Raw genomic sequence first — 27,032 nt, 5'->3', positions numbered from 1 at the left:
GGTGTTTGTCTCCTGGTTCCTCTCTGTACCCCATGCTTCTCTGTGTGGATCAGATTTCTCAAAACCTTTGCCAGCAGGTAGATCCCGTGGGCCGACCCCAGGAGATCCAGAGTTCCTGGCTTTAGCTACAGGCACAATGTAGGGCTGGTCACTTACCTTCCAGAGTCATTTTTTCAAGTTGTGGGACAGGCCTGTTGGCCCAAGGCACCTGGCCAGATATGAGAGGCACAATTTGGACCCCAGTTGGCTAGGAGTTTGGCAGAAGCAAGGAGGGGTTTTAATTAGCAGTAGCTGCGTCTGGTGGCCTGGGCTTAGAGGCCAAGGCATACCTGGCTGGCATCCCGCCCCTGTCACGTACTTGCTATGAACTTTCTTGCCACCTTTCCCTCATCTGCAAAATGAGGGTGACAATTCATACCCAGTACACACAGAGAGATAGTAAGCTTGGGGCAGGGGCTCACACTGAACTAACACCAGCTCTTACTGCCACGAAACTGACCCTTCTGCAGAAGAGCCTTGGGCCTCGGTCACTTAGCTTCCAAGCTTCTCTGCCACCCCTCCTGTGGAAGACAGGGGTCATATCTCCCTTCCTCCTGCCTGGGCTGTCATGAAGAGAAACCGTGCCCTGGCGGGAGGTGTGATGGAAGTCCACCGAGAAAGTAGGATTATCCTCTCCCAGCGTTTTAGGTTCGGGGCCTGACCTACACAGTATTACATTCTTCAATTTTAATTTTGTTATACAGATCAGGCCCTGTCATCACGCCACAGGGAAGACAAAAGGTGCAAAGGTGCTCAATGCCAAGTGCGAGGTCTGGCCAACACCTGGCCTTTATTTTTCTCACCTGTTGACCCAACCATGTAAAGGCTGAGTAGGCATATATCCCCTCAGTCAGGGAAGGACTGGGGGCTTCCTACAAGAGATCATGGACAGGCTGGGTTCCCTCCCGCCCATTGCCTCTGGCTGCCCCCACCCTGGCACCCACATTTCCAGTCTTCTAATGCATTTCCACGTTATGTGCCTTGCCTTGTCCTCTGTCCAGCACTGGCAGGTTCCCTTCCCTCCTAGGCTCCTAGCGGCTCATGCTTCTGCTTCTCCTGCTTCTTGGTCCCAGTCTTGCCACATGCATCCCGTTGGTGTGGCTATGGTGGGTCTCACACGTGTTCTTGTTCCCTTCTTGGCCTCCCTGCTTTTTTCTTTTTTCTTGGCCAGCATGCATGCCCCACTCTGACCCATTGATCCCTGGCAGTGATTACACCAAGGGAATGTGACTTGTTGTTGTTGTTGAATTAGGGAAATTCACTATTTTAACCATTTTAAGCAAATACTGCAGTGCTTTTATACATTTATAGTGTTGTGCGATCATCCTTGCTATCTAATTCAGAACATTCCACCACCCCACAAGGAAGCCCCCTCCCCATTATCTGTCACCCCCATTTCTCCCCTTCTCTTATCCCCTCAGAACTTTTTTAAGTAGGCTCCATGCTGATGTGGGGCTTGAACTCATGACCCTAATACCAAGAGTGGCATACTCTACTGACTGAGCTGGCCTGGTGCCCTAGCCCTAAGAACTGATCACATTCTGTGAATTTGCACATTCCACATATTTCCTATAAATGGACTCATATTTGGTCCTTTGCTCCAGGCTTCTTTCACTGAGCATGTTCTGGAGGTTCATCTGTGCTGTAGCCTGTATCAGAGCTTCATTCCTTTCTATGGCTGATTAGTGTTCTGTCCTATAGCCATCCCATGTTGTGTTTCTCTATCCGTAGGGGGACATTTGGGTCATTTGCAGAGAACGTAGCTCTAAAAAATATCAATCTCTTTCATTAAAAAAAGAGAGAGAGAGAGAAATCAGTTATACAGTCAAGAAATACCATGAAATAACATGATCAGATTTTGCATTCAGGCTTGGCTGCAGAGGATGCCCCAAGACGTTGCAGCACCTCCTCGTGCCATGTTATAGCTGTGCATTTCCTTTTTTATTTATTTTTATTTATTATTTATTTATTTATTTATTTATTTTTATTTATTTATTTATTTATTTATTTGCTGTGCATTTTTTTTTAAAGATTTTATTTATTTATTTTATTAGAGACACAGAGAGAAGTAGAGACACAGGCAGAGGGAGAAGCAGGCTCCACGCAGGGAGCCCGATGTGGGACTCGATCCTGGACCCTGGGATCACGCCCTGGGCCAAAGGCTGATGCTCAACCGCTGAGCCACCCAGGCGCCCCAGCTGTGCATTTCCTAATCAGTCTCCCCGTTAGCCCATGAGCTCCCCGAGGGCAGGGGTATAGTCTGGCTCATGTCTAGGCCAGGCCTTCAGCACAGGGCCATATACATTCAGTGTTCTGTGGCATGCTCTGGATGAAGGAGTGATGATGAAATATGACTGGGGCTCATCTGTTTTCCTCCCATGAACATCAGACATCCCAAACAAGTTCAGAAACTGGCCTGAGCAAGCCCTAGGGTCTGGCCGTCATTGTGCCATCTACCAGGTGCCCTAGATCCTCCATAACCCTGCATAAGCCCCAGCTCAGCCTGCCAACTTTTCTTCTGCCTACCTGCACAGTCCCGGGCAGCCCCGGTGGCTCAGTTTTTTAGCGCCGCCTTCAGCCCAGGGCGTGATCCTGGGGACCGGGGATCGAGTCCCACGTCGGGCTCCCTGCATGGAGCCTGCTTCTCCCTCTGCCTGTGTCTCTGCCTCTCTCTCTCCTCTCTGTGTATTCTCATGAATAAATAAATAAAATATTTTTAAAAAAAAGAAAAGAAAAGAAATCGCAGTCCCTGGCAGGTCAAGCCTGGAGGTCCTGTGTTCATAATGATGAAAGTATTAGTAATAGAAAAAGCAAACTCTGGGATGGACCTCTGGCCAGTCTGGGTGGGCACTGTCCTTGGTATGTCACATACCACTACTGCCTTATCTTGGCCACAGCCCTGTGAAGCCAAAATGGTGTTATCCCCATTGCTCAGATTGGGAACTGAGGCACCAAGAGGCTAAATCACTGGCCTGGGATTTGATCTGTAATCCTAGCACCTACCACACTTGTCCATCTTGCCCTCCAGCCTTAGTTCTCTGGACTTTCTGGGCCTTGGAAAGTGAGGAGACCAGACCCTGACGTTTGAGACCCTGTTGTGGGTTTAGCCCTCTGGGTCACTATCCTGGTTAGGAAATCCACCCCAGCCTGGTGGTGACTCATAGTCTGTGCTGCCCCCCGCCCCACCCCCAGCCGGTGAGTTCCTCTGACAGTGAGGCCCCTGAAGCTGACCCGGCAGGTGGGAGCGAGGACGACGAGGTCCGGGGAGTCATGGCTGTCACAGCTGTGACTGCCACAGCGGCCAGCGACAGGATGGAGAGTGACTCAGACTCAGACAAAAGCAGCGACAACAGTGGCCTGAAGCGGAAGGCAGCAGCCCTGAAGGTAGGGGCGGCCCCTGGGGGTGGGTAGGGGGTGGGGCGAGGCTTGGGCCCTTCCATCTCCCCCAACTCCCACCCTAGGCCTCTGGCAGCCTGCACTCCCCACCCTGCCTTTCTTGTTTTTGATATGCGGTTTCATTCCGATTTACTTTATTATTTATTTTTATTTATTATTCTTTGACATGTGTCATCTTATTAATCTTTATAATATTGCTCAGTAGACATTACCGTTTCCACTTTGTAGATTATCATCTCGGGAAGGGCTGTGTGCTTAGCGCAGCTCTCTGGTGTGCAGTTGAAATGCTTTCCTGTATTAACCCGACCTTTTACTCAACACTAGCCAGACTGAACAGATACTGGCAAAACTAGAATGCATGTGCTTGCTCTTGGCTTTTCCCTCCCATGAGACTCCTAGTTGAAATTATCCCCTTAGTCTGAATATGCAAATAATTTTTCTGCATGTTTAACATACTTTTTTTTTTTTAACACGCTTTTTAAAAATTGAGATATCATTCACATACCACAGCATTACCCTTTCAAGATACACAATTCACTGGTTGTTAGTACATTCATGGAGCTGTGTAACCACCACTGGCTAGTTCCAGAACATTCTGTCATTCCAGAAGAAACCCTGTCCCTATCAGCCATCACTCCCCACCCCTTCCCCAGCCCCCGTCCCCCGCAAACCCCCTTCCCATCCATGGATGAGCCCGTTCTGGATGTGTCACACATGTGGACTCACACACCATGTGGCCTTCTGTGTCTGGTACCCTCCCTGAGCATCATGGGGTCAGGGTCTGTCCCTGGGGCGGCGCTTATGGGCATCTTGCTCCTGTTCATGGCCAGTCATGTTTCCAGGTGTATGGTGGATACATTGTATCTGTTCATCAGTTGATGGACATCTGGGTTGTGTCTCCTTTGCTGTGAACATATCACTGAGTATGTGTGTGTGTAGGTCTGTGGGGATGTGAGTGTTTGGTTCTCCTGGAAGGAGCCTCTTTCTTGCCTTGTCTTGTCTGCCTTTTGCCTGCTTCTAATCATTCGGTTATAGAACGGACTAGGATCTAGCATCAACTTCTTTGGCAGAGTAATACTTTCCTCTTATTATTTACAAACATAACATTTGCTCTTGGTTCCAATTGTAATGATAAACCATGCTCATTATAAGTTGTAAGATGTAAAAAGTGTGGAAAAGCTAGTAGAAAATGCCCATGTTACGTGGGGGCCTTCCATGCCGAGGATCACAAGCACCCAGATGTATTTCTTTGCAATCCCACATGTACTTCACACAGGGTATGGCTGCATAAAGCCCATAATTGGTGATCATACACACCCAGTGTGTTTTGCTGAGCATTTCTTTGTCGTTAAATATTAAGTCGTGGCCTTCAGCAGTTGAGACGTAGTTTGTGATGTGGGTGATTTCTAACCAATATATTATTAAGACTCTTGGCTTTTTCCCCAGTTTTTATGATATAGTTGGCATCATTTTTTAAAGTTCCCTGTGATTTCTGTTTACAGTTGCTGGGGATGTTAAACAGGAGGGTGTAGGAAACAGCCCCCCCCCCATGCCACCCCTTAGAGGTAAACCCCTATTTGTAAGTCAGTACTTATTTAGGTTTTTTTTGACCAACTTTACATTAAACTGATCTAAGGTTTTGGGTTGAGGTTTTTTTTTTTTTTTTTTTTTTTTTTTAGATTTTATTTATTCATGGGAGACAGAGAGGCTGAGACATTAGGCAGAGGGAGAAGCAGGCTCCCCACAGGGAGCCCGACCCGGACAAGATCCCAGGACCCTGGGATCACGACCTGAGCCAAAGGCAGGCACCAGATGTCCCAAACTGATCTAAGTTCTTGTTACAACACCTTTTAACCACACCAGGGAACATTTAAGAGACCTTTTCCCTGCCTTTTCCTGCTAGCCTCATGGCACTAGCACATCCACAGCTCTCCTTTCCCTGATCCACAAGGGATGGTGGTTTTCCTGTGGGGACGACTTTCTATGTTCTCTCTTTGGTTAGCATTAACTTGGTGTTTTTCTGTGGATCCACGTTCTGCTCTTCTCATCTATCCTCTGGATGACTCTTAATACTTCCTTCATGGGGCAGCCCCAGTGGCGCAGCGGTTTAGCGCCGCCTGCAGCCCAGGGCATGATCCTGGAGACCCTGGATCAAGTCCCATATCAGGCTCTCTGCATATCAGCCTGCTTCTCCCTCTGCCTGTGTCTCTGCTTCTCTCTCTCTGTGTCTCTATGAATAAATAAATAAAATCTAAAAACAAACAAACAAACAAAAACTTCCTTCATGAGGACTGTATGGCAGGCCCTGACCCCAGCCCCGAGGCCCTGGTAGCTCAGCATTGCCTGCCCCCCACCCCTGGATCTGTTCTCTCTAGGGTTCCAAGATCTCACTGCTCGGGGTCCCTCCCCACTGCCTCCCCTTGTACCCTGGTGTGTGGATATCGGGAGAGAGGGTCCTGGGTCATTTTAGTCCTCATGATTCCTGCCTTTTTGTCCTAACTGGAGTCCCTGAGTGCCCGGGTTAGAGTGCTAGTGAGCTAAGAAGGAAAAGCATGCAGCGCTCCTAGGCCATAGACTGCCTCTGCCCCGAGAGGGAGTGGGGAGTGTGAAGTTCAGTGAGCTTTGGCTCACTACCTGTGAAGTAGCTCCAGGCTCCAGACACAGCCCACACAGCCCTGCAGGTCTGGCCCCAGCCAGGCCCCATCCCCATCCCTTCCCTGACCAATCACCAGCCTCGCTGCCTTCTACCCGTGGGGCTTCATACATGCTATCTCTTCCATTCTTCCATCTGTCCCTCTTTCCCTCTGGCCTCCAGAGTAACCTTAGATTCCCATGGAATGTTTCAGTTTGCCTCTCCTGAATAGAACATAAACTGTACGATGGTAGGCCCCTTAATCTCCCATTGGTGTGTCAGAGTGTACAGGTGTGCCAACTGGCCTAGGAAGGTCATATGGACTAGGCAGCTTTCACACCAGAAATTAGTCTTGCAGGCTGAAGTCTGAGATCAGGTGTCAGGAGGGCTGGTTCCTTCTGAGGCATCTCCTCAGCGTGCAGACAGCAGCCTCCCATCCTCATGTGATTGGCCCTTCTGTGTCTCTGTCCTGACCTCCTCCTATAAGGAAATAGGTCATACTGAATTAGGACCACTCCACTGACATCATCTTTTATTTATTTTTTAATATTTTTTAAAATTTATTTGAGAGAGAGATATTACAGAGGGAAAGGGAGAAGCAGACTCGCTGCTGAGCAGGGAGCCCAATGTGGGGCTCAATCCGAGGAGCCTGAGATCATGACCTGAGCTGAAGGCAGATATCTACCAACTGAGCCACCCAGCTGCCCCCAGTGACACTGTTTTAATTTAATTACATCCTTAAAGATCCCTGTACCCAAACACTGTACCCTTCTGAGCTCCTGAGGGTCAGGGATTCAACATAGGAATTTTAGGGGGACAGGGCCTGGAGTAGAGGAGATGCTCAGGTGGCTATTGTTACGAGAACTAACGTGTCTCGGGTGTGACACAACAGAGGGAAAGTGTTGAATAACTCAACAGTTGCCAGCTAGGAATACCCAGGTCATCCCTGGCCAAGATTTCTAAAGTTTGGTTTGTTCTTTATGAAAGTTCTCCTGTCAGCCTCTTTCGGTGGATATCAAGGAATGCATGAACCCCTGAAACTGAATCCAGGCTATATGCACGTATGTGTGTATATGTGTGTTTTTAATTTTTTATTGAGGTGAAATTCCCATTAAAAAGTAGCCATTCGGGCAGCCCCGGTGGCGCAGCAGTTTGGCGCCACCTGCAGCCCGAGGTGTGATCCTGGAGACCTGGGATCCAGTCCCAAGTCGGGCTCCCTGCATGGAGCCTGCTTCTCCCTCTGCCTGTGTCTCTACCTCTCTCTGTGTGTCTCTCCTGAATAAATAAATAAATAAAATCTTAAAAAAAAAAAAAAGTAGCCATTCTACGGTGTGCAGCTCAGTGGTGAACGGTCTCTTCCCAGCCTTTGTGCAGCTGCCTCCTCTGTCTAGTTCCAGATCGTATGCATAGGTGTTCTTCTGGGGAAAGGATATCTGGGGCAGGTTTCTTCCTTTTTTTTATTGAGGTAAAGTACACATAATATAAAATTTGACAGTTTAAGTACACAACTCTGTGGCATGAAGCACACTCACACTGCTGTGAAGCCACTGCCATCACTGTCTCTAGAAATTTCCATCTTCCCACATGGAGACCCTGTCCCCAGGAAGCACTGACTCCCCAACCCTTGCCCCACCCCTGGCTCCCACCATTTCCTCTCTGTCTCTGGGGAGACTTCCGGGGAGTGGGGTCATGTAGGAGGTGTCCTTCTAGGTCTGACTCCCCTCTCTGAGCACAATGTCCTCATGATTCAAGAACCCTTCTTTTTTTTTTTTTAGAGAAATGCAGAGACACAGGCAGAGAGAGAAGCAGGCCCGCCCCACGAGGAGTCTAATGTGGGACTCAATCCCAGGACCCCAGGATCACAACCTAAGACAGAGGCAGATGCCCAACCACTGGGCCACCCAGGCGTCCCAAGATCCCTGGTTTTTTTTTTTTTTTTTTTTAATTTTTTTTTATTTATTTATGATAGTCACAGAGAGAGAGAGAGAGGCAGAGAGACACAGGCAGAGGGAGAAGCAGGCTCCATGCACCGGGAGCCCGATGTGGGATTCGATCCGGGGTCTCCAGGATCGCGCCCTGGGCCAAAGGCAGGCGCCAAACCGCTGCGCCACCCAGGGATCCCCAGATCCCTGGTTTTTAATCAGATCCTAAAAACAGTCCCTGCCTCCTCCCAGAGGTTCCAGAACCTCAGCTCTTCTCCGGGGTGCAAGTGGCCAGGCAGGAGACAGCTCAGCAAAACACACAGGCTTTCTGATGGCTGATCTGTTTGGGCTGCTTGCCTTCTAGATGTCAGTCTCAAAACGAACTCGAAAGGCTTCCAGTGACCTGGATCAAGCCAGTGTGTCCCCTTCTGAGGAGGAGAACTCAGAAAGCTCATCTGAGTCAGAGAAGACCAGTGACCAGGTGAGCAGGTGGCTGGCTTTGTGGGCGGGCAGACATGCACACATGGGAGCTGAGCAGTGGCCAGCCAGAGGGGCCCATGCTCAGCCCCCTTCTCTCTGCCCAGGACTTCACCCCCGAGAAGAAAGCTGTGGTCCGGGCACCTCGGCGGGGCCCCCTTGCAGGACGGAAGAAAAAGGTAGAGGTGTTTTGTTCCCACTGCTTATCTGTAGGAAACCCTGAGAGATCTCTCCATGGTCACCAGGCACTGTCCGTGGTTACAGTCAGTCTTTTTTGGAGGAGGGTAGGGAACAGGCCATAGTGCCCTTGGGACCACCATCTTCCACCTGTCTCCACTGATGGCCTCACCTATAGTTTCTGAGTTTCTGAGTTCAGAGCACTTTTCTGGAGCCGAGGAGTGTTCCTGCTCCCGAGAGGAACATAGAGACCGGTTTGGGAACCAGGATACTAGAACCTTGGCTCTGGAAGGAAGTAGCAAGGTGCTCATAGGGGCCCCACATGAGGGATGGAGAGTGTGTGTGTGGAAGAGAATGCAAGCCTGTCACGTATATGTGTATGCACAGATGCTGTGAGCAGTGTGTGCATGTGTCCCAGTATGTATGTTACATGCATGTGTGCACAAGTGAGTATGTGCCATGGGTGGGGGGAGATAGGAGGTGGGCAGAGATAGCAGGAGGAGGGGAGCTCATCTAATTGGGCCTCCAGGCCAAGTTTTGTGTTAGAAAGAGTTTTAACCACTGGAAACAACAGTGGTTCTCTCTGCCTCCCCCTTTTCACCAAGGAGAGGGTAAGGCCTGGGGGCATCACCCACCATGACTGAGCTGAATGATCAGGTGGCTGCAGGCACATCTGGGGCTGCCTGTGATTCCTGGCCAACATGAAGTGTTTCTAGATGGAGGAAGGCAGAGGTTTGTAGGTCAGGGGCTGCAAGGGGCTGGCACTGTCCTTGGCCTGTGTTCTGCTGACCATGCCCTGGCCCCTCTTAGAAGGCACCTTCGGCCTCCGACTCCGACTCCAAAGCAGAATCCGATGGAGCAAAGGTCGAGCCAGTGGCTGTGGCCAGGTCAGCGCCGTCCTCCTCCTCCTCCTCCTCCTCTTCCTCCTCTTCCGACTCGGATGTGTCTGTAAAGAAACCTCCTCGGGGCAGGAAGCCAGGTAGGGTCCCGGCGGGGTGCCCCCTCACCTCTGACTGCCTAGGGGGCCACCCTGAGGAAGAGAACCTGGGTAGACAAGGCCATACTCCCCTTTGCTGTAGCAGAGAAGCCACCTCCAAAACCACGTGGGCGGAAGCCAAAGCCTGAGCGGCCCCCGACTAGCTCAAGTAGTGACAGGTGGGTGAGCAGCAACAGGTGGGTGATGGGCTAGGGTTATGTGGGTGGGCCTGGCACCTCGGTCCTCTAACTGGCATGCACCCCCAGTGACAGCGATGAGGTCGACCGCATCAGCGAGTGGAAGCGCCGGGATGAGGAGAGGCGGCGTGAGCTAGAAGCCAGGCGGCGCAGGGAGCAGGAGGAGGAGCTGCGAAGGCTCCGCGAACAGGAAAAGGAAGAAAAGGAGCGGAGGCGCGAGCGTGAACGCGGGGAGGCCCCCGCCAGCGGGGGCAGCAGCGGGGATGAGCTGGGGGACGAGGATGAGCCCGTCAGAAAGCGTGGCCGCAAGGGCCGGGGCCGGGGACCACAGTCTTCCTCTGACTCGGGGCCTGAGGCTGAGCTGCAGAGAGAGGTGTGTGCTGTTGGGGTGCGTCCTGAACTCCTGGAGAGGGTAGTGACCAAGGGGCTTCTCTGTCACACCCACCCCTTCCGGCAAGTCCATTCCTGACTTCCACACATTGAATGAGCACCAACTGTGTGCTGGGTGCTGTGCTAGGACCTAAGGGCCAGGGATGTAGTGATAAAGCAATGAATGAGACACAGAGACCCCCACCGTGAAAGCTGACATTCAAGCAAGAGAGATGGGACAACATGAGATGCATTTCACACTGTTCTTGCTAAGAACAAGAAAGCAAGGTCAGAAAGAAAAAAAAAAAAAAGCAAGGTCGGGGGGCATAAGCTTTTGGGGTGAGGTTTTCTGTTTTAGGTAGGGTAAACTCTAAAGGCTTTAGTTGAGAAGGTGCCATTAAGTAAGGATCGGGACAAAGTGAGAGGTGGTCTGGAAAGCTACCCAGTGGGGACAGCACTCTAGGCAGAGGGTATAGTCCATACAAACGTCCTGGGGCAGCAATGGGCCTGGTATGTTGGAAGAATTAGCCAGTAGTCCGTGTGGCTGGAGCAGAGTGGGTGAAGGGGAGAGAGGGGGTCAGGGAGCATAGGGAGGGGATGGGCAGGTTGAGCGGGGCCTTGGGGACAGAGGGGAGGACTTGGGCTTTCAGTGAAGTGGGAGCCCTGGAGGGCTGTGGGCTGGTGAGGACTTGACTCAGATGCTCATGGGCGCCCTCTGGTGCTGCTGTGGGGAGGCGGGACTCTGGGTGAGCCTGGAGCAGTTAGGAGGCCTCTGATGAGCCTTGGTAGTGACCATCAGGCACTGTGCAGTCCCCGCAGGCCTGTCTACTGCCCACTGTGTGGTCCACCTGAATCTGAGCCTGACTTTCTGGGCCTGTCACCTTCTAGATGGAGCCCCATATAATAGGAGGACGGGGGAAGCAAGACAATACTCTGTTCTTTTTCTCTCTTCCTTTGATCACAAAAAGGAGACCAAGACCCTTGCCACAGGAGAAATGTGTGCGGTGGGGTTGCCCCACCCATTGAGGGAGTAGTCCTTTTAGGGCCTAAGAGGCCACTGCCTGGGGACAGACTGGACACGAGTCCTTCCCACCTCATCCTGCCCATCACACCAATTCCCAGCAGTGCAGAGGTGGTGGCAGGCAGTGTCCGGCTATATCTCTAAGGAGGAGAGCCCCCACTGCCCGCCATTCCAGCCTTCCCTTTCTCTGGCCGCTGCAGGCAAAGAAGACAGCAAGACAAAGCACAGAGCCTACGAGGAGACCCAGCCAGAAGGAGAAGAGAGGGCGCCCCGAGGAGAGGCCCCGAGCCAGGTCAGCACCCGCTTTGCCTCTTTCTGCCACAACTACCTGGGGGTCCAGGTTGCCCCATGCTGGTCCCTGTGGTTCTCAGCCTCCTGGGGACCCATTACCCCTCACCCCTTTTGGAAGGGACCCAATTTCCAAATTTAGTCTTAGATCCAATCTAAGTGTCCCATTCTTGGGGCCCCATCAGCTTATGTAGGAGGCACTGCTCTGGGATTGAGATTCCACCCCCAGGGGATACCACTCCATATCTGTGGTGTCACACTGAGGGTGCTCCTGGCATCAAGGTGGGACCAGGACACTCCCCAGGAAAGTGACCAGTGGTTCTGAGACCCTATGTCCAAGGCCCACCAAGACAGGACACTGTTCCTTTCCCTGCTCGCTGGCCAAGTGGGATTCCGGCATCAGTGAGTGAACCTGCCCATGGGATTTGGCAGCCAGCTGCCAAGTAGAACATCAAGTCTGAGCTGTGGAAACGGGTGTCAAATTGGGCTACCTTTCCATAATTCATTCACCCAGGTTTTTGTTAAGAAGCCACTCGCCCGGGCAGCTCCAGTGGCGCAGCGGTTTGGCGCCACCTGCAGCCCAGGGTGTGATCCTGGAGACACTGGATCAAGTCCCACATCAGGCTCTCTGTATGATGCCTGCTTCTCCCTGTGCCTCTGCCTCTCTCTGTCTCAATGAATAAATAAATAAAATCTTTAAAAAAAAAAAAAAGAAGAAGCAACTAACTCTCAGTTGCATATTAATAATGGTAATTCTAAGACTTGATGTCATTTGCTGGAAAGAACCCGAGGTTGCTTGGGTCACCTTCCCGGTCGCTTCAGGTACCTGCCTAGACCAGGTCATGATGGGCCTGACCCACCCCTTCCCAGCTTCCAGGGCTCCCTGAGGGTGTCCCTCACAGTGGCTGTGGGTCCATCACCACACACTCAAGGACACCAGTGGCCGGGATGGGCGGGACTAAGGAGTGTGACTTCACAGGCCTGCGAAGGTGGAGCGAACCCGGAAGCGGTCAGAAGGGTTCCCACCTGACCGGAAGGTCGAGAAAAAGAAAGGTAAGGAGCCGGATCACTGAAAGGGAGGAGGTGGTGCTGAGGAGAAGCTGGCTCCCGTCACCTCGGTGGTGCTGGGGCAGGTCCTCAGGCAGCACCAACAAAGGGGTTGTGGGAACTGGTTGGGTGTGGGGGTCCAGGCCAGGTGGCTCCCTTGGCCCTGCGCAAGCCCAGCTGCTGCCTTCTCTCCTGGCTGCAGAACCTTCCGTGGAGGAGAAGCTACAGAAGCTGCACAGTGAGATCAAGTTCGCCCTGAAAGTTGACAATCCGGTGAGGTCCTTGTCGGGGCCCCGAGGCCATGGCATAGCCACATCCTCTAAACCAGGGATTACCCCAGTCCCTCATGTCTGCAGCTCCCTTAGAAGTCTTAGGAAACCAAGGCAAACCCAGGGTCTTTGTTCTTCTGGGTGTTTTCACGGAGGGCCCAACTTGGCCACCTCAGGTGCATTGCTTAGCATCTCCACAAGGTGGTGTCAGCCAGCCCTCCCAAGTTCTGCAGCACAGCCACTGTCCCTGGGGTCCCCTGGCACTCCCTCCCCCTCTGCCACCCAGGTAGCCCCATGGGGCCCCATAGGGTTCTTCAGCTAGGTGCTGTCCCTCCTCACTCACCCCTCCACCCCCCAGGATGTGAAGAGGTGTCTGAACGCACTAGAGGAGCTAGGAACCCTACAGGTGACCTCACAGATCCTGCAGAAGAACACAGATGTGGTGGCCACATTGAAGAAGGTACGGTGGCATCCCAGCATTGGAAGGGGCTGGTGGCGGGCAAGGCAGGGGTGTGCCCAGGGAGCCTGGGTTCCCGGCCACAGCAGCTCTTGGTCAAGGAGGACGCCGGTGAGCCGGCAGGCAGGAGTGCGCTGTGCTGTGGTCATGGGAAGCACTGCCAGGGGTGGCAGCCCTGGGGGCGGGTCTCTGGCGGGGGGTGAGACCAGCTGCATCTCCTGAGCCAGGCCTCTTGCCGGCCAGATCCGCCGTTACAAGGCCAACAAGGAGGTGATGGAGAAGGCCGCGGAGGTCTACACCCGGCTCAAATCTCGGGTCCTGGGACCAAAGATTGAGGCCATCCAGAAGGCGACCAGAGCTGGGGTGGAGAAGGAAAGGGCCGAGGTGGAGAAGGCCGAGGAGGCGCTGGCTGGAGAGGAGGCTCCCATGGAGAGGGTAGAGGACGAGGCGAATGCTGGTAAGGAGCAGGGCAAGAGCCCTCTGCGTTCCCCGTGCCCCATAGTGGGAGTGGCATGTTCCTGCTGGCACTCTGCATGCCTGGCTGTGTCCCCACAGTTGCTGAGGTCTGGTGTGCACACACACACCTGAGCTGCTCAGAGACCCTCAGAGCCAGGCAGCACTGGAGGCCATGCATGCGGTGGGGTGGGCCATGTGTGGGAGCGTTGCTAGGATGAAAGAGGTTATCTCCCATAGGGGCTGTGGCACTGGTCCTTACCAAATGGGAGGACCTTCTTCCTGCTGGGGTTATGTGGTGCCCATGCTGCTGAGAGGTGTTCCTTCAGACTGGGGCAGGATGGCTCAGGGACGCCCTGCAGGGGACATCACCTTATTTCTGTCCAAGCACCTAGCAAGCTTTTTCCTGTTGCCCTTGGCCACTCATTTACTGGCTTCTTTATCTTTAGACTTACATGGGCTGGGGCCATCTGGGAGGTGCATCTGAGAGGTGCAGGGGTGGGGGATGTGGGCATGCCCGGGGTCAGGGACCTCAAGGCCGGTGGAGGCTCCTTCAGGGCCCCTGGCCCCGAACCAGCTCACTTGCTTGCTCTCGGCGGACAGGGCTACAGGGTCCCATGAGTCTTTCTCCCGCCAGATCTCTCGGCCCCGGTGAACGGTGAGGCCACATCCCAGAAAGGGGAGAGCATGGAAGACAAGGAGCAGGAGGGAGGACAGAACTCCGAGGAGGGGCTGGGCTGTGGCTCCTCTGAAGAGCCATTACACAATGAGTAAGTATTGCCAAGGGCCATGGCTCCAGAGGCTGCTTCCCGAGAAGGCCTCCACGGTGTGGGCTGCTCGTTCTGGCGATGGCCACAGGGACCTGTCCCATCCTCACCTTTGCAGTTGACCCTCAGGTCCCCCATCGAGATTGCTCTGCAGCTCCAAGCTGCTCTGGGCCCGGCCCCTTGGAGGATCGCCTCCTCCTGGCACTCCGGGAGTGGGCACCATGAGCTGCTTGAAGCTGACGTCGCCGTGCTGAGGACCCTGGGCCTGCCTGTGCTTGGCGGGGGCCTGGCTGGGGCGGTGTGGGAGGCTTTGGACACAGGCTGTGCTCCTAGGGTGCTCGAGTGTCTGCTGGCGGTGGCAGGCCAAGGGCTCACCCCCACCATGCTGTGCTCCCACCAGCAATGCGCGGGAGGGCTCCGAGCTGGATGCACCCGGGAAGGAGCGGCAGGAGCGTGCAAGGGTGCGGATGGACTCGGAGTCCCTGGACGAGGAGGACAGCTGAGCCCTGGCGGCCAGGCCCACCTGTCACGCGTAGATGCCCCAGGCCTGCCCCGGCCCCCACCCGCCACCTGCGGAGCAGAGACCTGTTGGGGAAACGCCATGCTGTCCCTTTGTATCTGTCCCCTGGGTTGTTTTTCTGCCTAACTTCTGTGATTTCCAACCGACATGAAATGACTATAAAGGGTTTTTTTAATGAAAGTCACTTTTATTGGCTCGATTTTCTAGTGTTGCTGGTACAGCTGTCCAGGGCTCGTCCAGGGACAAAGGGTTTAAGCCACAAGGTCACTGTTCACAGCAAATGCTCTGACACTGCCCTTGCTGGGTCTGGGCCTGCAGGGCTGATGGTGAAGGAGAGGGGAGAGGGGAGGGGGGAGGCCTTTTCAGAAGTAATGCAGCCTCAAGTGGAGGCTGTGGTTTGACCCCAGACAGTCTTGCAGAGCCTTGCTCCCATTCCTGTTCCTACCCAGGCTGCAGGTGGTTCTGGGGCCCCCGAAGCAGCAGCTCAGGGGCACTCAAGCCATTCAGGCTTCGGGGTTGCTGTGAGCTAGCCGTTGTCCTTGCCATTCAGAGGGTGTGAGTGTTGGGGGCAGGCCTTGCTCTGTGACCTTGGACAAGTGGCACTCCCATTCTGAGCTTCTCATTCCTCACCTGTAAAGTGAACCCAGGGTCGGCAGACAGACCTGTGTGCAGCTCCCAGCCAGGTACCTGCACACGGCAGTTGCTGGTTAAACAGTGGCGTCCACTGTGTGTCCTCCACCTTGCCCCTGGCCAAGTGCCTCCATCTCAGCCGAGGTCATGGTGCAGTGTGGCACTTCCTGGGCCTGGCATCCCCTGTTTGGTCTGGCTGGATATAAGCTCCAGTCACTGTGCTCAGTTTGTGTGAATGACTGTGCCCAGCACCTCCACCCGTGGTGGAGACTGAGGACGGACAAGCCTGAGGGGCTTTCTGACTTGTCCCCCCCGCCACCTCTGGTCTCACCACGGCTGGCTCCCAGGAGCCAACAGCAGCCCTTTGGGGAAGGCTGGCCTCTCGTCCTGAGCTTGGAGCCCCCAGTCATTTCGGAGAAGAGGGTGGTATGAAGGCACCTCAAGTCCCCTTAAGGGAGGGAGGTGGCCTAATGCGGGAGTTGTAGGTGGGATACGGTTCCAGGAAGCAGGGCTTACCTGACAGGGTTCCCCCCAGCTGGAGGACAGGTGAAGCCCAGTGAGGGAGCACCTCAGCTTTCCCACATGCCATCCATCTCACGTGGCTTCCCTGGGCGTTTGGGGACAGTGTGGCCAGGAAGGAGGGGATGCTGCAGGTGTCCTAGCCCCTATTCTCCAGCCTGGGCTGAGCGTGGGACCATGTTGAGCATATTTTATCTCATTACCCTTGGGGCCCCACTCCCACCCCGTGAAGAAGCCCTCTCCTTCCTTAGCCTCAGCCCAGGGGCCTTGGGGACCACAAAACATCAGCACAGGGCGAGGTGGGGGGATGCGCTGAGGCGGCAGGGCCCCCCAGTCTGATCCCCCAGCTGGGCCAGTGCATAGGCATAGTTGGTGGCTGCTGCAGCATCACACTCAGAGCCCCTCGGCCACACCGGGCATCAGCAGAGGCGGTAGAAGCCTGCCGCCAGGTGACAGTAATATTCTGGTACTTTCTGGTATAACAGAACATGGTTGCTGAGAGCCAGGGTATATGCTTCTGGGATGAGGACAAAGCTCCAGGAGCCCAGGATGGACCCAGACTGGGGTGCCCCAAAGATAAAGGGGCTCCTAATGGAGGCTACTGAATGGAGAACCTTCTAGACCTAGGCATGTTTCCACTTCTCTTTCCTAATTGGAGTGCTTGGTTGAGACCTTCAGGCAAAGGCCCTCTGTCAGCAGTCATAGCAGCCCTGGGCCCCTAGGCCAGGAGAAGGCCCAGGGGTCCTTGGGAAGAAAGGGTGGACGGCATAGGTAGGGCCAGAGCTGGGTGTGCACACGGCCGAACTCCAGTAGTTGGTGCTCCTGCTGGTGCCAGGCAGCGCCAGCCTGCAGGGTCCGGACCTTTAGGGAGTTGGTGGGGGCTGGAGAGAAGGCTCGGCAGAGGGCTCTGTGGGCAGGAGGGACCTACAGCTGCTGCCCAGTGGGGTGCAGGGCAAAGGGCCCCACCAGCCAGCAGAGCGGCGGGCCGTGCTGCACACTCTCCAGCAGCTGCTCCAGCTCCCGCCATGCCTGGCACACAGCCCCACGGCTCTGGGCCAGGCGCTCTGCCGGCAGCTCTTCCACGGAGCTGGCCGAGGAGACGAGGCTGTAGAGCTCACAGAGGCTGTGGCGCGCCCGCCCGACCTGCTGCTGGAGCTCAGAGGGGAGGCCTTGGAGGCTGGAGGCCAGGGAGCTGTAGGCCACGTGGAGCTGCTGGATGAGGCTGCAGGCCCTGGACAGAGCCCCGGAGTCCGGCACCTGTGGGAGATGGGGTGGTGAGGTAAGCTGGGGTTGAGGGAGGAGAGGGAGCCGCGGCCCTCTGTTACACACCTCTTGGGGAATGCCTTCTTCCAGTCTGCTGCTCGGACTCTGGTCCAGCCATGACTGGTCTTCTGGAGCCTCCTTGGCCTTTTCAATCTAGAAAGATAAATTACAGCTTCTCAGCAGGGTCCTTTCACACACTGCCCTGGGGATATTCCTGGCCCTGGCCCTGGGGCCTTGTGTCCAGACCTTTCCATGGTGGAAAAGCCACAAGTTTAGAGCCAGCTGTGCCAGGATAGACAATAATCCATATTCTCTTTGGGCTTGTCAGAGACCAAATAACAAACCATCAGTTCCCAGTTCAAAATCCTTCCATGGCTCCCCAGTGCCCTTTGGATACAATCTAGCTCCTCACCGTGGCCTACAGGGACTGCTCCCTGGGACTTCCCAGACCTCATCTCCTACTGACACTCTGTCACGCTCCGCTCTGGACACACTGGCCTCATTTTGTCTTCTGACCACTTCCAACATGCCTCTGCCTCAGGGCCTTTGCACATGCTGCCTGTTCAGCCTGGAGTATGCTTCCTCTGGCCTTTCACGTGGTGCCCATCCAGTCTTGGCTCCAGGTGAGGCCTTCCCTGGCCACCCAGTGCAGTGGCCCCTAGTCCCTCCCTGTCAGGTTTCATTGTTCTCCTTATAGGCACATCTCTGTTGAGTTACTGTGGATGTTGGATGTTTGTTTCCTTGCTGTTTATCTACCCCACCCCCCCACCCCCCACCTCTTGGGTGGAAGCTCTTTTGGCAGCTTTTCTTTCTAGATTGTTTTTTGTTTTTTTTTTTATTCATGGGAGATACAGAGAGAGAGAGGCAGAGACACAGGCAGAGGGAGAAGCAGGCTCCATGCCGGGAGCCCGATGTGGGACTCAATCCCAGGTCTCCAGGATCACGCCCTGGGCCGAAGGTAGCTCTAAACCTCTGAGCCACCCAGGGATCCCCTCTTCCTAGATTGTTGGGTCCCTGGCACATTGGAGCCTCCCCACCCCACCACCAGTTAAACAATCTCCCTTGTCCCAGCAGCTCGTGGGTGGGCAGAGTGTGGGCCAGGTGTGGACTCCCAGCTCACCCTGCAGAAACTCCCATCTGGGTCCTGCTGGTCAGCTCCAGTGCCCCATCCAAAACCAAACTCTCCGTGTTCACCTCAACCCACTCAGCACCTCCCCCAGGGTCCCCTGCTGAAAATCTCCCAAGCAGAGATGCCTGGCCAACTCTTGATCTCAGAGTTGTGAGTTCGAGCGGGCTGTTGGGTGTAGACATTACTTAAATAAAATACTCAAAAAGAAAAAAAATTTTTAAGCCTCCAGAATGTCTTAGGGTTCCTCTCTCTCATGCCTCCCATGGCTCCTATGGAGCCCACCTGTAGACCTTGTCAGCCCTGCCTCGGAGGCACTTCCAGGAGGACATGGGTGCCTCTCGCTGCCCCTGCCCCTCCCTGGTGGCCCCACCATCCAACAGTTGCCAGGATTTTTGTGGAAACCTCACTGATCTCCTGGGTCCAGCCCATTCTCCCATCAGCAGCCAGAGTGACGCCCTAGCAAAACCCCTGTTGGGTCAGGCCACCACTCAGTCCTGGGTGCTGGGTGGGGGCTGGGCAGCATCCCTGGCCTCACCCCCTCGATGTCAGAAGCACCTTCTCCTGCAGTTGTGACAGCTACAAATGTCCCAGCGTCCCTGGGGCCTGATCATCCTTGTTGTGACTGTTCCCACTGGAATGGACCAATAGTCTTCAAACTGGGGCTCACCGGAGCCCCCAGGGCACCAATTAAAAACACAGTTGTGCGGGCACACCCCGGGGATCCTGATTCAGGTGGCATTGCCAGGCTCTTCACTGCATGTGTAAGTGGGGCTGATGTAGCTGAACATCTAAAATCCATGACCCATGACCTCGGGAACCTGGAGGTCCTCAGAGCTAGGGGTCCCTCACCACCTGCCTCAGCCACTGCGGGTTGCTGCTGCCGGACTGTGCAGCTCAGCGCTCCCGGTGCAGCGAAAGCGGCACAACTGTTAGCTGTCAGCCATGGGGAAGGCCTGTGCCAGCGGATCCTCACGCCGTGCATGCTTACCGGTCACCGCACGTGCCTGGGGGTGCAGGGGGAGATAATCTGAGGAAGGTGCCAGGGGGAGGGGAAGGCTCTTACCACCTGGAAGGAGTCCTCCAGCTGGGCCAGCGCGCCCCTGGCCTGGAACTGGCCGTGCTGCAGGTGGCTCAGGGCATGCTCAAAAGCCCGCTGGCGGAAGCCAGGGGCCAGGTCGCCCAGACGCACAAAGTAGCTGCCCCGGTCGGCCGTGAGTACCTTTGGCCCAGGTTCGGAGGCAGCAAGCTGAGCTGGAAAGGAAGACAGGATTACTTAATCTGAGAGGCCCCTGGAGAATCCGGGGCTTGGGTCTTACAGAAGCCAGGCCCATGGGAAGTAGGGCCCACCTGTGCTGTTCTCACCTTGCTCCTTGGCATCCATGGGGTGGAAAATATCCCCCACTTCCCCCAGTTCAGCCCCGAGCGTTGCAAAGCTCATGGGTCCTTCGGGGATACATGTGGTGGCCGCAGACCCTGCATCCTCCCTGCCCGGCGAGGCCCCTTGAGTGAATGTTGCCACAGCGGTGGCTTCCCTGGCAAGGTCCAGGCCTGCACACAGGGTGTCTGGGGCACTGGCTACTCCAGAGGATAGAGCCTCCAGGGGTCTCAGGATGGTTTGTTTCCCTCCTTTGTCTGGGCCACTGTAACTGGTGAGTCCACTCCAGACGGTGTCCTGGGTACCTGGTAACCAACTCTGGATGGTCTGCACTGCCCCTTTGGTCACACTCCCTGCTCCTGTGAGTCCAGTGGAAACTGCTTCTTTGGTGCCTGTCAGGACTGTCTTGGTGGTGTCCAGACCAGTCTGAACAGTGCCCTTGGCTACACCCAATGCCCCAGTGAGCCCAGTAGATAGGGTGTCTTTGGTGCCAGTTAGGATAGTCTTTGAAGTGTCCAGACCTCCCTGGACAGCTCCTTTGGCCACGTTCATGGCACCGGTCATCCCAGTACACACGGTGTCTTTGGTGCCTGACAGGACAGCCTTTGATGTGTCCATTCCAGTCTGGACAGCTCCTTTGGCCACGTTCATGGCACCAGTCATCCCAGTACACACAGTGTCTTTGGTGCCTGTCAGGACAGTCTTGGTGGTGTCCAGACCAGTCTGAACAGTGCCCTTGGCCATTTTCATGGCCCCTGTCATCCCAGTGGAGACGGCATCTTTGGTGCCAGTCAGGACGGCCTTTGATGTGTCCATGCCAGTCTGGACGGCTCCTTTGGCCACGTTCATGGCACCAGTCATCCCGGTACACACAGTGTCTTTGGTGCCTGTCAGGACAGTCTTGGTGGTGTCCAGACCAGTCTGGACCGTGCCCTTGGCCACACCCAGTGCCCCAGTGAGCCCAGTAGATAAGGTGTCTTTGGTGCCTGACAGGACGGCCTTTGATGTGTCCATGCCAGTCTGGACAGCTCCTTTGGCCACGTTCATGGCACCAGTCATCCCGGTACACACAGTGTCTTTGGTGCCTGTCAGGACAGTCTTGGTGGTGTCCAGACCAGTCTGAACAGTGCCCTTGGCCATTTTCATGGCCCCTGTCATCCCAGTGGAGACGGCATCTTTGGTGCCAGTCAGGACGGCCTTTGATGTGTCCATGCCAGTCTGGACGGCTCCTTTGGCCACGTTCATGGCACCAGTCATCCCGGTACACACAGTGTCTTTGGTGCCTGTCAGGACAGTCTTGGTGGTGTCCAGACCAGTCTGGACCGTGCCCTTGGCCACACCCAGTGCCCCAGTGAGCCCAGTAGATAAGGTGTCTTTGGTGCCAGTCAGGACGGCCTTTGATGTGTCCATTCCAGTCTGGACAGCTCCTTTGGCCACGTTCATGGCACCAGTCATCCCGGTACACACGGTGTCTTTGGTGCCTGTCAGGACTGTCTTGGTGGTGTCCAGACCAGTCTGAACAGTGCCCTTGGCCATGTTCATGGCCCCTGTCACCCCAGTGGACACTGCATCTTTGGTGCCAGTCAGGACGGCCTTTGATGTGTCCATGCCAGTCTGGACAGCTCCTTTGGCCACGTTCATGGCACCGGTCATCCCGGTACACACGGTGTCTTTGGTGCCTGTCAGGACTGTCTTGGTGGTGTCCAGACCAGTCTGGACCGTGCCCTTGGCCACACCCAGTGCCCCAGTGAGCCCAGTAGATAAGGTGTCTTTGGTGCCTGACAGGACGGCCTTTGATGTGTCCATGCCAGTCTGGACAGCTCCTTTGGCCACGTTCATGGCACCAGTCATCCCAGTACACATGGTGTCTTTGGTGCCTGTCAGGACGGTCTTGGTGGTGTCTAGACCAGTCTGGACGGTGCCTTTGGCCATGTTCAAGGCCCCTGTCACTCCAGTGGACACTGCATCTTTGGTGCCAGTTAGGATACTCTTTGAAGTGTCCAGACCTCCCTGGACAGCTCCTTTGGCCACGTTCATGGCACCAGTCATCCCAGTACACACGGTGTCTTTGGTGCCTGACAGGACGGCCTTTGATGTGTCCATGCCAGTCTGGACAGCTCCTTTGGCCACGTTCATGGCACCGGTCATCCCGGTACACACAGTGTCTTTGGTGCCTGTCAGGACAGTTTTGGTGGTGTCCAGACCAGTCTGAACAGTGCCCTTGGCCATTTTCATGGCCCCTGTCACCCCAGTGGACACGGCATCCTTGGTGCCAGTCAGGACGGCCTTTGATGTGTCCATGCCAGTCTGGACAGCTCCTTTGGCCACGTTCATGGCACCAGTCATCCCGGTACACACAGTGTCTTTGGTGCCTGTCAGGACAGTCTTGGTGGTGTCCAGACCAGTCTGGACAGTGCCCTTGGCCATGTTCATGGCCCCTGTCACCCCAGTGGACACTGCATCTTTTGTACCAGTTAGGATAGCTTTTGATGTGTCCATGCCAGTCTGGACAGCTCCTTTGGCCACGTTCATGGCACCAGTCATCCCAGTACACACGGTGTCTTTGGTGCCTGTCAGGACTGTCTTGGTGGTGTCCAGACCAGTCTGAACAGTGCCCTTGGCCATGTTCATGGCCCCTGTCACCCCAGTGGACACTGCATCTTTGGTGCCAGTCAAGACGGCCTTTGATGTGTCCATGCCAGTCTGGACAGCTCCTTTGGCCACGTTCATGGCACCGGTCATCCCGGTACACACAGTGTCTTTGGTGCCTGTCAGGACAGTTTTGGTGGTGTCCAGACCAGTCTGGACAGTGCCCTTGGCCATGTTCATGGCCCCTGTCATCCCAGTGGACACAGCATCTTTGGTGCCAGTCAGGACGGCCTTTGAAGTGTCCAGACCTCCCTGGACAGCTCCTTTGGCCACGTTCATGGCACCAGTCATCCCGGTACACACAGTGTCTTTGGTGCCTGCCAAGACAGTCTTGGTGGTGTCCAGACCAGTCTGGACAGTGCCCTTGGCCATGTTCATGGCCCCTGTCACCCCAGTGGACACGGCATCCTTGGTGCCAGTTAGGATAGTCTTTGAAGTGTCCAGACCTCCCTGGACAGCTCCTTTGGCCACGTTCATGGCACCGGTCATCCCAGTACACACAGTGTCTTTAGTGCCAGTCAGGACGGCCTTTGATGTGTCCATTCCAGTCTGGACGGCTCCTTTGGCCACGTTCATGGCACCGGTCATCCCAGTACACACGGTGTCTTTGGTGCCTGTCAGGACTGTCTTGGTGGTGTCCAGACCAGTCTGGACAGTGTCCTTGGCCGCATTCACTGCGCCGGTGACTCCACTGGCTACAGTCTCCTTGGTGCCCGTGAGTGCAGACCGGGTCATGCCTAGGCCTCCCTGCACCACACCTTTAGCTGTGTCTACCATGTTGGCCATCCCGGAGGAGATGGCACCCTTGGTCTTGGTCATCTTGGAGCACACCAGGTCCTTTGCCCCAGAGATCATCTGATAAGAAAGGACACATGTCATCAACAGGAGCACTGGAGATGCTTTGCACCCCAGACATCAGCTAACCTGACCTCTCGTGTGCCTTAGGGATGGGGACTGTCCCCCAGAAAGCCTGCCCCTTACTCCCAACCCTGACATAGTTTCCCCGCACACTGTTATCCAGCCAGGGCCTTCCAGGGCCCAGCCTCGACCAGCCCTGTCCTAGTGCCAGACGGTTGCCCGTGATTCAGTAGGTCCCCATTGCTGATGGCAGGTCCCTATACCTCCGGAACCCTTGCCAAGACTCCTGGACTTGGGCTCAGCCAGTGCCTGTCATTGAATGACATAGTTGTTCACCCTGCCTACTCTTTACTTTTGGCAGATTTCGAACCTGGTTTCCCTGTTACAGCAGGTAGACCACATTGCTCATTAAAATGAGTATATTCAAGTAACAGCATTTAAAAAAGAATAATAACCTGCAAAAGGACGGGGACGAGCATTGAGTCCTGGGATCCTGTCAATGATTCTCATCATCTCTGACGTCCCAGAAGGCGGTTTTTCTCATCAGTTAAACTAACAAAAGGCCGTGATGGCCTCAGAGCTGCCAGTACAGTTTCCCTCACCAGTTCGATACTGCCCTCCAGGGGACATCCGTGTTTGCCTCGACTTGGGCGGGGAGGGGGCTCCGGGTATGGAGCGGGCAAGGCCCGGGGATGCTGTGCAAACCCTGGGATGCCCCACAACCAAGCCCAATCTGGCTCCACACGGCCACAGTGCTGAGGCGGAGGGGCATAGAGTGAGCACCTGCTGCCCCGCATCATCCCAAGTGGCATCTGGACTCCATGCCTGCGGAGACCTGGGTTTGAACCTCAGCTCTCTGCTCCCCCTCCCCCAGCCCCCGCCGTGTGACCTCGGGCGAGCCCCCTCTCTGAGCTCTGTCTAAGGCTCGGTGGCTAAAACAGCACCTCTGCCGAGGACTGTGGAGGACCGAGGACCGGAATCAAGGTGCCTGAGGCACTTTGCAGGGAGTAGGTGCTCAACTAATGTGAGTAGAGAGGCTGTGGGGACTCGGCCGGGAGGGAACAGGGTGTGGGTGCCAGGGTCTGGTTTATCTGGGCCAGGGGGCCTGTGGCGCGCTTCACCCTTTGTGTTTCCGTCTGTCTGAGCTGAGGGCAGAGGAGCAGCAGTACTACTCCAGGGTAGGGGCTTGTGCTCGCTGACAGTTGTAACAGGGCTCTGGCACCTTGCCGTGACATCAGTTCCTATGCTCCGCCAGACCTTGGAGACGTGATAGCGCGGGGGGTCCCCATCGTCTCGGCAGCCTCCAACCGCCCAACGCTCAGGAACCACACTACCACTACCACGCCTTGCTGTGTGACCTTTGGCAGGTGGCTCGCCTTCTCTGTGCCTCAGCTGTTGTGCAGGGTACTGCACTCCTCCTCCCTCACAGGGCCGATTAACTAGCAAGCGGCGCCCAGAAAGCACGTGGCCCAAAGCCTGACACAGGTGAGTTACCAGTGTTCTCTGTCCCATGGTGCTGGGGGGGCGGGGGCGCTCTCTGGGGCCCATGCTCGGAGGTAAGGCAGTGCCGCTCCCATTTCACAGACATGGCAACTGAAGCGCCGAGGGGCAGCAATGGCTGGAATCCCACAACGGGACACACCAGGCCATCTGCCCCCTCCTTGGCCTGTGACAGCACAGCCCCTCAGGGGGCAGGCACCCAAATATCCTAGGAGGGCCCCCAGGAGGAGGTGGGAGCCACGAGGCTCTCCCAGCACCTCTCACCTTGTCCGAAGGCGGCGGCAGCTTCTCTCCGCTGGCCGTCTGCTCCAAGGCGGTGGCTGCTGCGGGGACAAGGAGCTGGTCAGGCCACCAGGAAGGGCGAGGGATGTGGGCCGGCGTCAGCCACCCCCGTGCCTGTTGCGCAACCGGTGGGCACAGCCTGAAAGGTCAGGAATGTCCCAGCCACCCTGCCAGGGACAGCCATGGGTCTGGCTCAGTCTGACCCTGAGTCCTGGAGCTCCTTGAGCTCCTGGAGCAGAAGTTCTCTGGAGCTTTTCTGTGCCTGGGTGCTGGACACTCCCCCGAGGGGCATCGCGGGAAGAGGATTCGGGGCCCGCCCCGCCCCTGCCGCAGCTGCCCGCTGCCCGTCGGGCCAGGTATGTGGAGCAGAAGTCAGCTGCCCAGGGCTCCGGGCCCAGAGTGAGGCCCGGTCCAGGAGCCGCCCCCGCTCCAGGCTCCCCTGCACCCGCCCTCTGCATCCCCAGGGCTGCCCCAGCAGAGTGGAGAACCCCTCCCCCCCGCTCGTGTGACCCCCAGAAGCCAGTGTCTCTCTGGGAACCAGGATGGAAACCGTCAGTGAGCTCAAACACGGGGAACACCCAGCCCCTGGCCCACTGTGCATCAGGAATGGGGTGGGGGACAGGGGAGGGGCTGAGAAGGTAGGAGACGTCGTCGCTGGGAGACAGGCTGTGTTCACAACCCCACTGTTGCTGCTTATGCTGCTTTGGGCCACTCACCGGCCATACTGATGCCTCAGTTTCCACATCAGGCACCAAATGAGCATGCCAGCCTGCAGCGTCTATTGAGACGACTCTGGCCCATAAGAGCCACCCCCAAGTGTCCAGAAGCCCCTGCAGGGGGCTTTCCTCCAGGGACCCGCCTCCAGAGCCCCCACCTCCATGGTGCTGTCTGCTCACCGTCATTCCCGGGCTGGGCAGAAGCACCTGCCGGATCGGCGGCGGGCCGGGCCTCTTTCGCCGAACCGTGGGCGCTGGCCATCAGGTTCCGGGCAGAACTGAAGCCAGGCAAGGACCCCAGGAAGCTCCCCAGGATCTACAGGGGGCAGGGGGCAGCGTTGGCAGGGCCAGGCCTTGGGGCAGGGCGGGGGAAAGCATCAGACAGCCCTGGGCTCCTGCGTGACCCCAACAGGGACAGTTACCGCTCTGAGTCTCAGTTTCCTTGCCTGGACAATGGGCAGAGTCAGCCTGCCTCCCATAGACAGCTGAGAAGACCATCCCCCAGGGCCCCAAAGACCTTTTCCCTCCACCGCCCCCACTTCACAGAAAGGGAAACTGAGACCCAGAGACACCCATGGCTGGTTCAAGGTCACACAGTAAGGAAGGAGCCAAGGGTTGCCCGAGCTCCCCACTCCCTCACCCTCCAGCTTGGGACAGGAGGGAAGAGTTGGTGCCATGGCTCTGGGAGCCTTCCCGTCCTCCCCAGGAAGCCCTTCCGGACCCCAGTACCATGAGGTCACCTTCCCAAGGGTCTGGGGGCTCCCGGGCCCCAGAAGGGATCTCCCCCTCCCGCGCCCCCCCTTACCTTGCCCTTGGGTTTGGGAGGATCTCGGCCTCCTTCTTCCTGAGCCGACATGGTAATGATACTGTAAGCAGCTGGAAGGGGGGCCGAGAGGGCATGTGGGTCGGGGCCCCCAGGCCTCCCACCCCACGCAGCCCCCCGACCACACCCCCAGTCCCAGCTGCACGCTGGCGTGGCTCACCTGGGGCGTGTGAGGGTCCCTCGGAGCCACAGGCACACAGCTGGCAGCCGGCTCAGCTCTCGGCTACCAGGCCTTATAGGGTCTGGGGCAGGCGCGGGCCCGGCGGCAGAGGCAGGCGGCC

General features: G+C 56.0%; 2 protein-coding genes across 10 annotated transcripts in view; one reads left to right on the top strand and one right to left on the bottom strand.

The window, feature by feature from the left end:
• HDGFL2 (HDGF like 2) overlaps positions 1-15,191 on the top strand; it is a 22,739-nt gene extending 7,548 nt beyond the window's left edge. The window contains exons 4-16 of the mRNA XM_072721731.1: positions 3,232-3,423; positions 8,354-8,470; positions 8,574-8,645; positions 9,454-9,622; positions 9,723-9,798; positions 9,886-10,189; positions 11,407-11,498; positions 12,474-12,547; positions 12,744-12,814; positions 13,169-13,270; positions 13,511-13,724; positions 14,358-14,490; positions 14,888-15,191. Of these exons, the coding sequence (XP_072577832.1) occupies positions 3,232-3,423; positions 8,354-8,470; positions 8,574-8,645; positions 9,454-9,622; positions 9,723-9,798; positions 9,886-10,189; positions 11,407-11,498; positions 12,474-12,547; positions 12,744-12,814; positions 13,169-13,270; positions 13,511-13,724; positions 14,358-14,490; positions 14,888-14,990 (1,719 nt within the window). The 3' untranslated portion in view covers positions 14,991-15,191. The remainder of the gene's footprint in view (positions 1-3,231; positions 3,424-8,353; positions 8,471-8,573; positions 8,646-9,453; positions 9,623-9,722; positions 9,799-9,885; positions 10,190-11,406; positions 11,499-12,473; positions 12,548-12,743; positions 12,815-13,168; positions 13,271-13,510; positions 13,725-14,357; positions 14,491-14,887) is intronic.
• PLIN4 (perilipin 4) lies at positions 15,174-27,032 on the bottom strand. Of its 9 annotated transcripts, none has more exons than XM_072721727.1 (9): positions 26,912-27,023; positions 26,734-26,804; positions 26,109-26,244; positions 25,195-25,253; positions 21,207-23,427; positions 19,911-21,008; positions 19,612-19,799; positions 17,486-17,572; positions 15,174-17,413 (listed from the first exon to the last, which is right to left on the bottom strand). In XM_072721727.1, the coding sequence occupies exons 2-9, from the start codon at positions 26,782-26,784 to the stop codon at positions 17,081-17,083; spliced, it is 4,173 nt and encodes a 1,390-aa protein (XP_072577828.1). In that variant the 5' UTR covers positions 26,785-26,804; positions 26,912-27,023; the 3' UTR covers positions 15,174-17,080. The 9 variants fall into 9 exon arrangements, with proteins under 9 accessions (XP_072577828.1, XP_072577829.1, XP_072577830.1 ...); XM_072721728.1 differs by having other exon boundaries at positions 25,195-25,250; XM_072721729.1 differs by having other exon boundaries at positions 26,109-26,323; positions 26,912-26,986.

This window comes from Vulpes vulpes, chromosome 9 (assembly GCF_048418805.1).
Source record: "Vulpes vulpes isolate BD-2025 chromosome 9, VulVul3, whole genome shotgun sequence".
Lineage (NCBI taxonomy): Eukaryota > Metazoa > Chordata > Mammalia > Carnivora > Canidae > Vulpes > Vulpes vulpes.
The sequence above is the reverse complement of the archived record's forward strand: the minus strand, read 5'-3'. Positions and strand labels throughout refer to the sequence as shown.